The following is a 15020-nucleotide window of genomic DNA, read 5'->3' as shown; positions in this document are numbered from 1 at the left end:
TTTTTGGGATGTGGGAGGAAACCGGAGTGCCCGGAGAAAACCCATGCAGGCACGGGGAGAACATGCAAACTCCACACAGGCGGGGCCGGGGACTGAACCCCGGTCCTCAGAACTGTGAGGCAGACGCTCTAACCAGGCGTCACCGTCCCACCACGCAAGGTAATATCATACAAAATAAAATCTTGACTACTAACAAAGCTACATCTTTGAAAACCATCTACAGGTCCCGAAGTAAATTGTAAAGAAAAAAAAAAAAGTATAGAATATGTTCTGAATACTGAAGGACATTTGAATTAGAAGGGACGGTCTTTCCCTTAACTTTTGAGCATTGCGCTTCCAAATATTTAAAAAAACAAAAAAAAAAATCGAAATGGCCTTAATCACAGTAAGTGCCATATCCTGCTAATAGATCTAAAAACCAGCCAACACGGCTCCAAATTTTAAAAAAGCTTTGCGTGCTTATTACAAGTCTCTATTACAGTTAGTGTGATACAAGCTTCTCAGCAAGCATTAATCCACCTAGGATGACGTTACCCTACCTGGCCTAAACTAAACTAAGGCAAAGAGTGAAAATGTGTAACCATGCAGAAAAGGAAAATTTGTGAAAATACTCACCTGAAGGTCCCTGGAGCTTGGCTTTTTTCACTGCAAATAAAAAATACATAAGACTTTTAGTTATGGCCCTGTATATTGTAAAGCTCTGTTTATTGTTTATCATGTCATTTAAACATGAGTCAGAATCACAGCTCAAATCAAACAAATTCTTGTTAAACACAGGTAAGGACTACAAAAATCAGAAACATAAGCCCCTTTCACAATGCAGAAATTTTAACTGGCAAATACAAACTTTTGAAAGAACTTGGTGTGTTAACAACAGATTCTTCCCAAAATAAAGTTCCTTGCCTATTCATTGCTTTAAAAGACATTACTGGTTTCGAATGGGTTTGGTCTGCTGTGTGCATGCAAAACAAAGGGCCAGAGTAACTTTTTGTTCCATAGATTTTAAAGGGACACTGGCCAAATTAACATGCATGGTTTGATTAGTAATTAGTTTAGCTTGGAAAAGCGCTTAAAAGCTGAGAAATACACCTCTATGTTGATTTATTGCACTTTTACTGCAAATTTTCGATAAAACGGGCGCGTTCATATTGGACGCTAATCACGAAAGTGACAAGACGAGTGCTTCATCTTGGCGGTTTGGTAATTAAATATTAATCCCCTGCGACTCATTCCTGCTGATTGTTGACAATCAGAAATCCAAGTCCTAAGAGATGAGAGACCAAAATGAAGATGAAGGTAGGCATGGGAAGGCCACATTCACAATTACACTGCACAGGCCAAATTTATTAATTTGTTTAATTTTGCAATTCCAGTCAAAAAGAGAGAAGTCAAGCAAGCTGCAACGATTGTTCATACTATGCATTACTGTAACATGCTGCCAAAGCGCTGCGAGGACATAGTATGAACTATCTTTGTCGCAGCGGACTTGATTTCAACTTATTTCGTGCCCGAAAACATGGGCATGCGGCACTGCATCGTCCTCATCCGAAGGAGGATATCTCTCTGTAGGCCTATTTGGTCGTGTTGGTTTGAAACTATGAGGCCTAATCCTTTCAGGAACGATGGCAGAAGCATTTGCGAAGTCATTATCAAGCTTTCTTAATCGGCCACATGTGATGTCACCATATGGGTCATCTGGTCATATGTTCAATAAATATAGCAGCCCCTAGTACTTTTTTTTTTTTTTTTTAAGTTACTTAATGTGCATGAAAATTCACCATACATTTTAAAATTCTTTACAACAAAAATATGAACTTTTCACTGCTGCAATGGAAAGTAAAGTATCCCTTTAACTACCGTACGTTTGTGGTAATTTCGTTGTAACAGGGCCGATATTTAGACATGACTACTGTAACGTCAGGAGCAATTGTCATTAAAGCCTTACAATGTCATTAATATGCAAACGAAGGAGCCGTGCCTCATGACACTATTACACATAACAATAAGCACGTAGACACACACACACACACACACACACACAAACTTGGCTCGGACAGTTTTATAAAAACAGAACTGAGCTGTTTGTTTAGCAGGGAGCTTTCATCAAAAAAAATAGAATGTTATAAGTACATGTCCTCCTGAATCACATAGTGAGTTTAATAAAGATATAACATAAACGTTACAAATGAATATGTACTCATGATGAAATGTACTCATTTCTGCCATTACATCACAGAGGTTGTGTTATTGAAGTACTCATCATTTCCTGATACCAACGTAAAAAGTATACACACCCCTGTTCAAATGTCAGGTTTTTGTGTTGTAAAATAATTTTGACCAAGATCAATAATTTTAAAATTTGTTCGACCATTAATGTGATCTAGAATTTGTACCACTCAACTGATTTATTTTTGTATCATTTTGAGAGGGGAGGTGAAAATAAACAACTGAAATAAACTTGAATGTGATTTACTTGGATTTGATGTTGAACTTGCTTCCTTCTTGGCTAGGCATCTCTTGCAAAAGAGATGTTCTGTTTTAACTGGTCTTTTACCTGGTTAAATACAATTTAAATAAAATATCTAAAAATAAATCCGCTTGCACATGGATCCACTCCCTCTTATAACTGGCATGAGGTTGTGTTCAGCAGTAACAGATCACGTTCAAATTCATGTTCAATGGGAGTCCACACACACGGCACCATTTAAATTTTTAAGTGGGAAAAAAAAAAACAATAATACATGCATAGGGCCTTACAGAAATAATATTTGGTTTATCTACGAGACTGACTGAATGAAGAGACTTCTTGATAGTGTGAGAGAGAGAGAGAACAGAGCGTACCCCAGAAGATTTTACTTGTTACCATAAAATAGGGCTAATGTTGCCATATGCACTGCAGCATCCCTGGTTGAAAAGATGGACTCTCCAACTGATGGTTCACAATCTTTATTGAATAGCCTTGCATGTGAACACACCGTAAGAGCGACAAGAATTAACAAATACAATCAGAAACTCTTAATATGTTTTACCTTATACATATGTTAGACCTTATATGAATTACTATTACCATAGAATTTTATTCTTTAAACATGTAATGTATTTTTTTCATACATTTATTAACCCTTTTAACATTGCCTTTTACCTTTTATATGAATCATCCAATGAAATAAAACAGACATATTGCTATTATCTTAGACCTGATATTAGCATTGAACCTTGCCAACGTTACAAAGCATGGGTTTTACAAAAGCCCGCTAGTACCCTCGAGTGGGTGAAAACCGTTTGACTGCAACACTTAGCTGCATATTATAAATGTCATGAAACACAACAAAAGTTACATTTATTTTACATGACAAAAACTAATAACAACTTTGTTCCCTCATCAACCGGGTTTTAGGGGACCAAAATAATCGAATAATTACACCTTAAATTTAGCTTAAGCTCCGTTTTAACCAAGTAGGACACTTTTCTCTGCACATTGGCATTCGCACTGTTCTATACTTAGCGACAATAGCTACCGATTAACGACAAATTGTTGTTCCACAGCTTTCGCAACAGTATTTCTATGACAATGAAAACTTAGGAACCAATTTTACAATAAAACAAATATAAATAATTTACATGCATAGCCAAAACAACAGCAAAACCTTCAACAACATACCGCAAGGTGTTTTCTCAAGCTCGAAGTGGGCTGAAATGTCCAAGTTTGGGCAATGACAAAACTATGCTGCATGTTAAAGCTGTTGTTTTTCATCTTGTGCAATGTAAACACGAGCCGCGTGCTGTTGTCACGACTCACATTGATTGGTCCGTGAAGCCCAACAGAAGACTTTGTGTGCGGACATGTGACTTTCTTTTGTCGTTTTGATTGGTGAATTTGAGTCAAACATCACTGTGGTAAACACGGTGGATTGGAACAATGGCGCCCGACGTGGAAGTTGAATATGTAAGTCTAAAAATAGATCACCCACTCAATTATTGATAAATGAAAGAAGCAAGCGGCATGTAGATTATTGTAATGGAGTAAAAGTACTGTTTCTTCTAAACATAAATACTCAAGTAAAAGTATGCTTCATTAAAACTACACGGACAAGTACAATTTATCCAAAATGTCACTTGAGTAGATGTAACAGAGTTAAGTTCCTCCCCACCATTAGAATGGAAATACACTTTCAACATAACCCAGAACACCAACTTCTTTATTATCCGGACAGACCTGAACAGTTGTGTCACACAACAGACAGCTGGTTAACAAACAGATAACTAACAATGGCACATTAAACAACAGGGAGTGGCTCAGAAGGGCATTAGCAAAAGAAACAAAAGCAAAAACAGACTTAACAAAAATGTTAAAATATGAGCCTTGAAAAAGGTTAAGTGATTGCTTTGGTTTATTTTTAGACTGACCATCTTTCCTCCGTTAATGCAGATATAGAACAATGTTTGTGGGATTGTGAAGTGCTTTAGAGGGGATTAATAGTGATTGCTGTGGCAGTGTTCAGGCATAAAACCGACTAAAACCTCTGGAGCCTTAGATGGCAGACGGGAACGAAAAAGGATGATGGAGGCACAAACGGCACATATATTTTAATGTAACATCTCCTGGTCTGTCAGTGCACACTAACAACTTGTTTCTCGAAAGCCATATGGTTTTTGGTTCATTTGTTTGGGACTCAATTGTAAAAGGTTCCAAAAATAACCAATTTGGCTTTTTTTTTTTTTTACCTTGCAATTTATTAATTGAATGGGTTGGAAAGTGCCATTTTTATGTCTGTTTAAGTAAGCAACAACAACAAAAATAGATATCCTTCTTCATATAAAACTCTTTAAAACATGTACGCTATATTTTAAAACTAAGACGACTGGTCAAAAGGGGTAGGACCAAAAACCGGCAAAGCTGTCAAGTCAATCTCAAAAGAGTTTCCTGATTAGTAAATTCCCCTGAGTAAAGCGGTGGAATGGTGGTGAAGAGAAACATTCCACCCAACACTTTCAGTTTTACTTTCTGTCACAGGAATACATGAGCTTGACAGTGGCCATTTGCATGACATTATTTCAACCAGTGACGCCTGAGGGCAATAAACCATTGGGCACTAATTGTGGAAACTGATGGTTATCATGGTGTGTGCAGGGCATCAGTGAATCTATTGAGGTCACTATGTGCCAGGTCACTTTATTGATATTGCAACCATTTTCCCTTTTCTTGGTTTGCTTCATCCTCTCTTTATCTATCCATCCATCCATCCATTTTCTGTACCGCTTATCCTCACTAGGGTCGCGGGCATGCTGGGGCCTATCCCAGCTATCTTCGGGCGAGAGGCGGGGTACACCGTGAACTAGTCGCCAGCCAATCGCAGGGCACATATAAACAAACAACCATTCGCATTCACATTCACACTTACGGGCAATTTAGAGTCTTCAATCAACCTACCATGCATGTTTTTGGGATGTGGGAGGAAACCGGAGTACCCGGAGAAAACCCACGCAGACACGGGGAGAACATGCAAACTCCACATAGCCGGGCCGGGATTTTAACCCCGTTCCTCACAACTGTGAGGCAGATGTGCTAACCAGTTGGTCACAGTGCCGCCTCCTCTCTTTATTTTATTAAAAAAAAAAATAATCATCATAATCATAAATTAAATCCAACATAAATCAAGTTAGTAGCTAGTGCAGTCCTGTTTTAATTAGTTGTAAATTGTTTTGACTTGTTTACTTGGACTATAATATGCCAACTAAAACCAGATCATAACAATATTCAGAGTCACTACCATGTACAGTCACAGTATGTGATAATCAGTCGAAATAGTGTACATTCTAATCCAGTTATAGCCAACAACTGTGCCGCTGCATTCGTGCGCTATGAGAAATCAGATCAGATGTGCCAAAATTATTTATTACAACAATTGTACTCTATTTGTTCTATGTCATTGATTTACAGCACTATAGTGACAAGCAGAACAATGAAATGCTCTTCCACAAGATGGCATACGGTACGATAAACCAGTGTTTCTGCATGTTACCATTCATACAACCGACCAATAGTTTTGTGTTCTACAAAACAGGTCCATAGTTCACGAGTAAGAACATTTCAGAGTGCAAACTGAGACTAACGTGATAAAAGGACCTTCCCAAACTTTTCCCACAATGTTGGAAGCATAATTGTCCAACAGAGATTTGTAGACTGAAGAGTTAAGATTTAGGAGTAACTGAGAGGTCAAACCCACACCCGATTGAGTTACTCTTTCACTTAGAGGCCTGTCCCAATTGCTTTGTCCATATGACATTAATAACATTTCCTTTTCAGGTTGTTCAACACAATAGGAAAAAAGTCAAATGAACACCAGGATTATGCTGTATTTGCAGAATAACTGGAACAGGAAGTGACACTAGACTCCCCTAATGCTGCCGGCAGCAGTGCACTTCCGCTGGTGCTGGTGGCGATGATCAGATGAAGAGAGACAGAGAGCATGAGAGAGAGCAACAGATGGTCAGGGGATTACACCCACAATCTCTCAGCGCTCTCCCTGTCTCACTGCCTCGTTCTCGCATAATTTCACTACACTGCTGCTCGACACACTAAACCACTCTACATGCAGTTGTGTTATTTCTAGTCTTGCGGGGAAAAACATTTTCACACTTATCTGAATCATTTTCTTACATCTTAACGATCTGGACTCCAAGGAAGTGTTGTGCTTATGGATAATGACCATACAATGTAAACGCAATCTTGCTAAAATACATTTATAAGGTGGATCGACAAAGAAAACCACAACCAGTTTGTCCTGCACTGGAGGAAAACAGAATTATCCTTCAAGTCCAGGTACCCCTGACTTCAGACCTAAAGTAGCAGACGGCTAGAGAGCAGCTAACGCCTGGATAAAGTGCTCGAATTGAAAAAAAATTCCTTTAGAATATTGAACATGGACAACTGAAACTGTGGAGTTAGAGCCTTGTGAATATTATCAGCTCAAAATGGAGCTTGGAAACTTTTCAGAGATAAATTATACACTTTAATTGATTAAATTAATGTTTTAATAGCATCACCGCCATTAAAATATATCACTTGGTTGTTGCTGTTTACATTCTCTAATGTCATAAATTTCATATTGTATGGTTGCTGTTATGTTATCCTTTGTTTATATTCAAAATATGTCACAAATACAGAAAATGGTCCAATTTAAGATCACAAATATCAAATTTCATTTTGTTGCACAAACGCTGACCCTAGATGGTCTGCCAAATGTCACATCATTACTAGTCAACGGCGTGAAGTTGGCGACCTTCACGTAGTTCACCTTGAAGGAAACTCTATTTCAACTAATGCCATCAACCAGAAGAGGGCAAACAGAGCTACAACTGTAGTTTCATCCTGCATACTTTAAAATTATTCAGGTTTTTGACCTACAATATCCCCACTTTAAAGGGATAGTTTGAAATGCAATTTCAAGTCCAATTCAATCCAACCTTGTACAACAGTTTTTGACACAACTTTGAAACATCTCTCACAAACCATGGTCTATCTGGATTTTGAAGTGACTGCGTAAATGTTTCTCTCTGTTTCGAGGAAAGACCCACACAATTGTAGATACGGCCAGCCTCTAACGCAAACAAAAACAAATTGCTCCTCTGATATTATTACTCCACTTCATCTTGCAAAAAGTATGACTATTCTTGCCATATTATGACTAAAAAAAAGAAAAAAAAAAGATAATATATGAATATACAACCCCAATTCCAATGAAGTTGGGACGTTGTGTTAAACAAATAAAAACAGAATACAATGAGTTGCAAATCATGTTCAGCCTATATTTAATTTAACACACTACAAGGACAAGATATTTAATGTTCAAACTGATTAAACATTAAATTAACTTAGAATTTTATGGCTGCTACACGTTCCAAAAAAGCTGGGACAGGGTCCCAACTTCATTGGAATTGGGGTTGTAGAATGACTTTCTTCTTGTAAAATAAAACTTGAAACTTTTTATTTTGGAAATATACTACCTTTTCCTTTTGTAACATAAAACTTAGTTCTTGTAAAATTACAATTTAATTTTACTTTTTTTTTTTCTTTCCTTTTCAGTGTGACCCGAAAAATACATCCTGGTAGAAGTGGATCAAATTACAGAGGGGTGAAGTCACAAATTTCAGCACTGTACTGTATTGCATAATATGCTTTGAAACCACACGCACACACACACACACACATAAAATGGGTTACATCAGGATTTCGTAGTGTGTATGTGATTATGTGTGAACAAATGTTAATTTGCACAGATAGGGCATACTTGAATTTAAATTGGAATGAGTCATAAATAACTCTTATTTACATTTTAAAAAAGTGCTTTGAGTCCTATTCTGGATACTATCGTTTTTAATGATTTATTCAGAATGAACGTAAGGATAACACGTATTTGTTCATGAAATATTCATGATGTTACAAACGCAATTTCATACTCTTGACATAAATATAAAGGCAGTGAGAGTTCCATTGAAATCAACAGAATGGGCACGCTCATCTATGACAACTATAAATGTAACAATTCATATTCTAACACCACAAATATCATTCTAGCTCTACTTAAGCATATGTTCTACACATCCCGTACAGTTTTAATTGAGTTTTCAAGCTTAAATGCAGTAAAGTGCAGTACCCCACCATGACATATAGTAAGTTTTAACCCAGTTGAAGAAATAAATAAAGCAAAAACTTACTTACCTCTTACACAAAGTAAAGACATTGGCAAAGCGCTTCCAGCAACAATCCAGGAGTGTCAGTCACTTTGAACTTTGGAAAGAAAGTACACGCTTAATCGGAATTTAGCGAATGTGGTAACATGGTAACCTGTAATTGATTATCATTATTGCAGACGCTGTCGAATTCGGGAAATAAGGTCGGCTTCCCAACACGGGACTACAGGTACTACCGTGAAGATTTTCAGCCGCCTGAGCGTAAACCTGAGCAAACTGGGAGGAGACAGGAGAATCAGAACAAGTGATTAGCGTTTTATTTAGCCAATGGAAACTAAATGTTTACAAAAAGGCGTGGTCAAATAAATGTGACCAATGATCCTTGGGATGCTTCGAGGAAGAAACAGGTGACGCAGGCATAAAAAAGAGCTGAATAAAGCTAGATTTATGTTTATAAACCCTACTCAAATTTGACTTTTGGTCAAACATGGGGTCAACTACGATACACAAGAGCAACAAATAAAAGAAACTGCAAAATATGAACTTTAGAGAAAAGTCTGAAAATTCTGAAAAGGAGAGTTAAAATAAACTCAATGGCGCCACTATGTGCATCTAGTCGTTAACTACATTAATCTGACACTAACCAAAAAAAGGGTGATACCTACTTACGTCTACAGTCCTTAAAATTGCAGTATTTTGTTGTCATTACATATTTTGATTATGTGGCTCATGGTTGTGTAGTTTCATGGATTTTGTTTTGCGTTCCAAATACACCCACAGTTGTCGTTGTTTACTGCATCGTATCGGAACTATAGACGCAGCCTTCTTGTTGTGGCCCTCGTGGCGGACTTTTTTACCGTTGCACCAATGATATAACTTCCCTCATAGGTCACACACAGATGAGTGGGGAGTTTCATTGAATTGAGTCGAGTTTTATACTTTTATTTGAATTACAGTTTCACAATACAGTCATTCCTTTCTAGTTTACACGATGATACGAACACTGTGTAGCAGCGGCAGGGCTCTTCTCCAGGTAAAATCAAATCGTAGTGCATTTGCTGTTCTTTACCTGGCGCAAACGTGCACAGTGGGAACTCAATTGTCGAGCAGGAGACACACTACTTAACCATGACTAAAGTTACTCAATTATTTGTGACTATGCTCTCTACCAAATTGGGCTATATGAAGATTTTAATTGATTTTTTTTTTTAATGTATTATGTGACATTTGCCGCTCAGTTTGCAGTCCTCAACCCGCAGTGTAATTGAAACAACTTGTCGAGCCAATTTAACGAGTGTGAATTTTTGTGTGTTTTCTAGCAAAGCAGACGAACAGCGCCGAGATTGTGGGTGTCCCCAGTTCAGCAGCGATGGGCGTCAAGTCTGCCTATGAACACGGTGGTCCTGTTTGTACCCCAGCAGGAAGCGTGGGTGGTAGAGAGAATGGGTCGCTTCCATCGCATCCTGGAGCCGGTGTGTTTCACTTTTTTTTTACTCAGTTCCACCAACGAAGAGGAAAATTGCATTAATACAGTGGCATTTTATGATTGAGACCTAGCAGATTCCCTTATGAGCAAGCATTTTGGCAACTGACAGCAAGCCAGATTTAAGCAGAATCCACATTATGTGTGTGATGTTTCTTTTACCCCAGTATTTCCCAACGTTTACTAAGCCAAGGCACATATTTTATAGTGAAAAAAAAAATCTCAAACGAAAGGAAATAAAAGTGTTGCTAACATAAAGATGCAAGTCTTTGCATTCATAAATTCCTCTCGTGAGAACATACACATTAAAATAAAAGCACTGTGCTTTTGACTTCATGGACTCGCTGGATGTGATCTGGTCTGTTGAAGTATGACAGGGCTGGGTGATATGCCCTCAGAATAAAATGTCTGATTTTTTTTTTTTTTTTTTTTTTTTTAACAAAAATCAGATTTACAATTTTCTTACGTTTTTGTTTCCCCCTTCAAGAAGCAAGGCAATGCAACCTCTGCAAATTATAGGTGACTTGGAAGCACATACCTCAGTTCAAGAAATTCTAATATGTCGATAAAACAAACAAGTTGGAAAAAGTGAACGTGCTTTTGTAAACTACCTCGTTTCTGTTCGCAGTCATGTTGTCAGTGTAAGCAGTGAGTGTGTGTTAGTTTTAGACTACTAAAACTGCTAAGAATTATTTTTTATAGCGTCGCAGCACCTACTACTCGGAACTGTTTGTTTAAACGATTGTTTGTACTGCACTCACTTATACTCTTCTGATTTACCTCTTTTAGGGGTTAAATTTCCTCATACCAGTACTTGACCGAGTCCGCTATGTGCAAAGTCTCAAAGAAATTGTCATCGATGTCCCCGAGCAGTCTGCAGTATCTTTAGGTAAGTCACTTTGTGACAACAACATTTTTAATTAAAGATGTTTGGATATCTTTTGTAAGTGTACTTTTGTTTTTTCAGATAATGTAACTCTACAGATTGATGGAGTTCTGTATTTAAGGATCCTGGATCCTTTCAAAGTAAGATTTTAAAATGAATGTATTAATTTTCCTGCTCTTATTATTTTTTTTAATCTACATTGTTCACCGCAGGCTAGTTATGGTGTTGAGGATCCTGAATATGCTGTCACACAGCTAGCACAGACCACCATGCGTTCAGAACTGGGCAAACTCACACTGGACAAAGTGTTCAGGGTAATGACATGCAGTTATAGCTCACTTTGTTTGTATCCTGCCTGTAAACAACAACATAAGAACAATATGTATTGTTTTGTCTTAAGGAAAGAGAGTCCCTTAACGCAAACATTGTACACTCCATCAACCAAGCTTCAGACGAGTGGGGAATCCGTTGCCTGCGTTATGAAATTAAAGACATACACGTTCCACCTCGTGTGAAGGAATCCATGCAAATGCAGGTGAGGTTTCAAGTAGATTTTAAAGTCGCCCAAAGTGTTTGTAGGCATCTATTTATCTATCAGATGTGCCTCATACCTTCCCTTTTCAACATTCATAATTAGGGGTGAGTGAAAATATCAATTAATTGATTCATCACAAATTGCAATATTCACCGTCAATTTAATATTGATTTGGGGAGTCCTCTGAATCGATTCACCATCTGGCTACTGGAGGGTGCTACAGGAAGAAAGGAAGGTGGAGATGTGATGATATTTTTAAAAAAAGTTGAGGTTGATCACAATTTCCAAAAGGTATCATTTAAGTTTACATGCAATTTTTCAGTGTTCATACAGAATTGTCATGTTTTTGACTATTGTATTCCATATGCACAAATAAGTTACTGTGCACATTTTTATTTTCAGATGTTTTATCGCTAAAAAAGTGTGAGGTGATACCACATATGTTCATATAAACAGGATAATAAATAGTGAAATTTGTTTCAACAGGTACTATTAATTATTTGTGAGTGAGGTGAAGAATCTGGTGCAAACAGGTTGGAATTGGTTGAGGAAAGTGTCAGGTGTGTTATGGGGGAGAAGAGTCTCTACCTCTCTGGATAGCCAACCCAATTCCTAATTCCCATGCAAGTTTAAAACAGAATTAACCAATCTTAAAAATCTCGAACAATAAAAGCTTAACGTTGATAAAAAGTGACAATGCATATGGTGACGCTGCTTACTTTAAATGTGCTTATTTCATGTAATTTATGTCAGATTTTTCCTTACATATTTCTTCTCTCAACATCCATTGGTGAGAGAGCTTCATTTGGAGTCATGGCCAAAGAAAGACAAAAAGACAGTCGATCCTTTGATCAAGCAATATGCTTGGCATCATGCATGACAGAGGTTCAAATGCTCAGGTTTTGTGAGACAGAGACCTTTTTTTTTCCCTCCTCAAGGGAGTACGGCTTCAGAGATGCTAGGTCTGTTGACCAGGTGCACGGTTTTGTCATACAATGCTCTAGGTGGAGGCTGAACGTAAGAAGAGAGCCACGGTCCTGGAGTCTGAAGGGACAAGGGAATCAGCCATTAATGTTGCAGAAGGACATAAACAATCTCAAATTCTGGCCTCAGAGGGTGAAAAGGCACAGCAGATCAATCAAGCGGCCGGTAGGTGCCTTAGATAAATCATCTTCCGTTATGGCTAGAAGAAGTGAACTTTTAAAAAAATTTGTTACTAAACTGTTATTAGCCCAGTGATTAACACAAGGTAATGACTAACAGTTTACTACTGAAACTGTTTGCCTCCAGGTGAATCCCAAGCAATCTTAGCCAAAGCTGAGGCCAAAGCCAAGGCCATCCGTGTACTATCTGATGCCTTAGCTGAGCAGGTAAACAGTATTTTCATGGGTCATCTTTGAATGGGATCAGCTGAATTTGAAACCTTTCCTTGTTAATTTTATTGTGCAGAATGGAAATGCGGCAGCCTCACTTAGCGTGGCTGAGCAGTATGTGTCTGCGTTTTCCAAACTTGCCAAAGAGTCCAACACTGTCCTCCTTCCGTCAAATACCGGGGACATTAGCAGCATGGTTACACAGGTACGCATGTGCAAACAGACAAAATGTTTTCTGAAATAGTTACCTGTACATTACTCGTGTTTTCCTACCCTCAGGCCATGACAATTTACGGTACATTAGCAAAGGCAAGTCCAAAGATCCCACCGGGGGAGGTGGAGAAGAGTGAAGATGTTTTGAATCAACCAGAATCCAAATAGCACAGGACATAACCAATAAACTCAAAACAACACAAAGCTGCATCAGAGGAACCATGATGCCAACGGATGGCCATTGAAGTGTTGTACTCGCAAGTAAGATTACAAACTATTTGGATGTCTTGGCTGGAGTTGCGGGAGTGGAATGTTAACGGATTCCTGTTTGCCAGTCGCTAACTGTCACATCAGCAATTGTTCTGATTACAGTGACTTTTGGATGCTGCTCATGTTTATGATTTACTATGGATCCCATCTTCATTTTCTGGAAATTGTGCTTTCTCTAGTAATAATTTTTAAGTTTCTTTGGTTCTTCAGTGTCAAAAGGTGATTTGGTAAAGCTTTGATTCACTTCTTCACAGAAATATAAGTAAAGGCGGCAATTTTTCAATTTCCTAGTTGAGTTGCAACATGTCTGGATGTCTTGGAATGTTCCTGTGTGTAGTAAATTCAGTGTGTCGTATTAAAATAAGCACTAAAATAAATTCAAACCAGTTAAAGATTTGTATTCATTAGTACTTTCACTTTGTTCTGTAGTCAGTAAATAAATACTGTGCCCAAACTTCAAGTCTGTATTCAGTCCTATTTATGGAAGTACTTATTAAATTTCAAAGATATTTTTGAGCCCTTTTTTCCTCAAATTGTGTTTTCCACATGAGCATAAGTACTGTGGGGGGTAAATTTGTCAAAACACTAAGCATACTACATGTTTGCCATGCAAGACTAAGTTAAAATGAATGCCTTCTGCAGGTCTAATGGTGTGAAATGTAATTAGTATTTGAAGCAGTTAAAAAAAAAAATCAAAAGTTCATTTGAAACGGCTGCATTTTCAAATTTTTTTCGAAAAAATGGTACTGTGTGAACAACCCGGTTTGTTTTGTGATTGCTTAAATCCAAAGTGCATTAGAAACGGCTGCATTTTCAAAATGTTTTCGAAATTTTTTTTACTGTGTGTGAACAACCCGGTTTGATTTGTGATTGCTTTGTTCTTAAAACAATTACAGCTGGGTGAAACTATTCCGCGTTTGATTATGTCATAGATTACACGCTTCAAACCAATGGACTGTGCACGCACCACTTCCGTGTGTGGGACGAGGCTGCGTGCTAACTTCTGGTTGCCAGACAAATACAGAGCGATAACAATGACAGCATCAAACGCTTCAAAGTATACTCGCTGTCTGCTGGAACTGTGTGGTTACAGAAAATGACGTAAAACAGTTATAATTGTTAAAGTACCAGTATTACTTTTTTTGCAACGTACGTGCGTGTGCATTGTGACTTTCACGGCTTCGAGACACTCAATTTTGTTTATGGAGCAGTCACGAAAAACAATCACAACTATAACAAAGTGCACTGCATGAATATTTAACATTAATATAAAGCATTTATTGTCATTGTATGTTACAGATACAACGAAATTGGGGTTATGAAAATGAAACCACAACCAATAAGAAAAACTTGACTCTTGTTCCGATGGTGAAATTATCTCGGCGAAAGTTAACTTCCCACCTCTTTTGTAGAAAGGGGTCACTGTTAAACGTTAAAATAAAAAGCCCACTTGTATCGCTGTACATAACAAGCGGTGGCCGGCACATAAGCAGTGTTGGCCAGAGAAGCGATCTTTTCGTCTTTAAAAAGTCAAAACGTTTGATGAAATTTCCTCCTCGAAAAGCA

The 15020-nt window shown here is 37.8% G+C and overlaps 2 protein-coding genes across 14 annotated transcripts in view; one reads left to right on the top strand and one right to left on the bottom strand.

Annotated features, from left to right (window-relative positions):
• Window positions 1-8958, bottom strand: part of LOC133414264 (protein unc-13 homolog B-like) — a 56291-nt gene extending 47333 nt beyond the window's left edge. For all 13 annotated transcript variants that reach the window (XM_061699541.1, XM_061699544.1, XM_061699542.1 and 10 more), the window contains exons 1-2: window positions 8723-8958; window positions 616-645 (exon numbers count right to left, since the gene is read on the bottom strand). In XM_061699541.1, coding sequence (XP_061555525.1) covers window positions 616-645; window positions 8723-8744 — 52 coding nt within the window. In that variant the 5' untranslated portion in view covers window positions 8745-8958. The remainder of the gene's footprint in view (window positions 1-615; window positions 646-8722) is intronic.
• A 611-nt stretch (window positions 8959-9569) lies between these two features.
• stoml2 (stomatin (EPB72)-like 2) lies at window positions 9570-13916 on the top strand. Its single transcript, XM_061698715.1, has 10 exons — window positions 9570-9727; window positions 10014-10166; window positions 10967-11066; window positions 11145-11203; window positions 11276-11377; window positions 11464-11598; window positions 12603-12747; window positions 12889-12968; window positions 13048-13176; window positions 13251-13916. Exons 1-10 carry the CDS (start codon window positions 9686-9688, stop codon window positions 13350-13352), a joined length of 1047 nt encoding a protein of 348 aa, XP_061554699.1. The 5' UTR covers window positions 9570-9685; the 3' UTR covers window positions 13353-13916.
• The last annotated feature ends 1104 nt before the right edge of the window (window positions 13917-15020 follow it).

This window comes from Phycodurus eques, chromosome 15 (assembly GCF_024500275.1).
Source record: "Phycodurus eques isolate BA_2022a chromosome 15, UOR_Pequ_1.1, whole genome shotgun sequence".
NCBI classification, from domain to species: domain Eukaryota; kingdom Metazoa; phylum Chordata; class Actinopteri; order Syngnathiformes; family Syngnathidae; genus Phycodurus; species Phycodurus eques.
The sequence above is the reverse complement of the archived record's forward strand: the minus strand, read 5'-3'. Positions and strand labels throughout refer to the sequence as shown.

What these genes read in the sequence shown, in the direction of transcription:
- stoml2 (XM_061698715.1), top strand. Translation starts at nt 9,686, where the DNA reads ATGATACGAACACTGTGTAGCAGCGGCAGGGCTCTTCTCCAG. An exon ending in GCGGCAGGGCTCTTCTCCAG is followed by an intron (nt 9,728 to 10,013) that starts GTAAAATCAAAT and finishes TGTGTTTTCTAG; the next exon opens with CAAAGCAGACGAACAGCGCC. An exon ending in CACTGGACAAAGTGTTCAGG is followed by an intron (nt 11,378 to 11,463) that starts GTAATGACATGC and finishes TTTTGTCTTAAG; the next exon opens with GAAAGAGAGTCCCTTAACGC.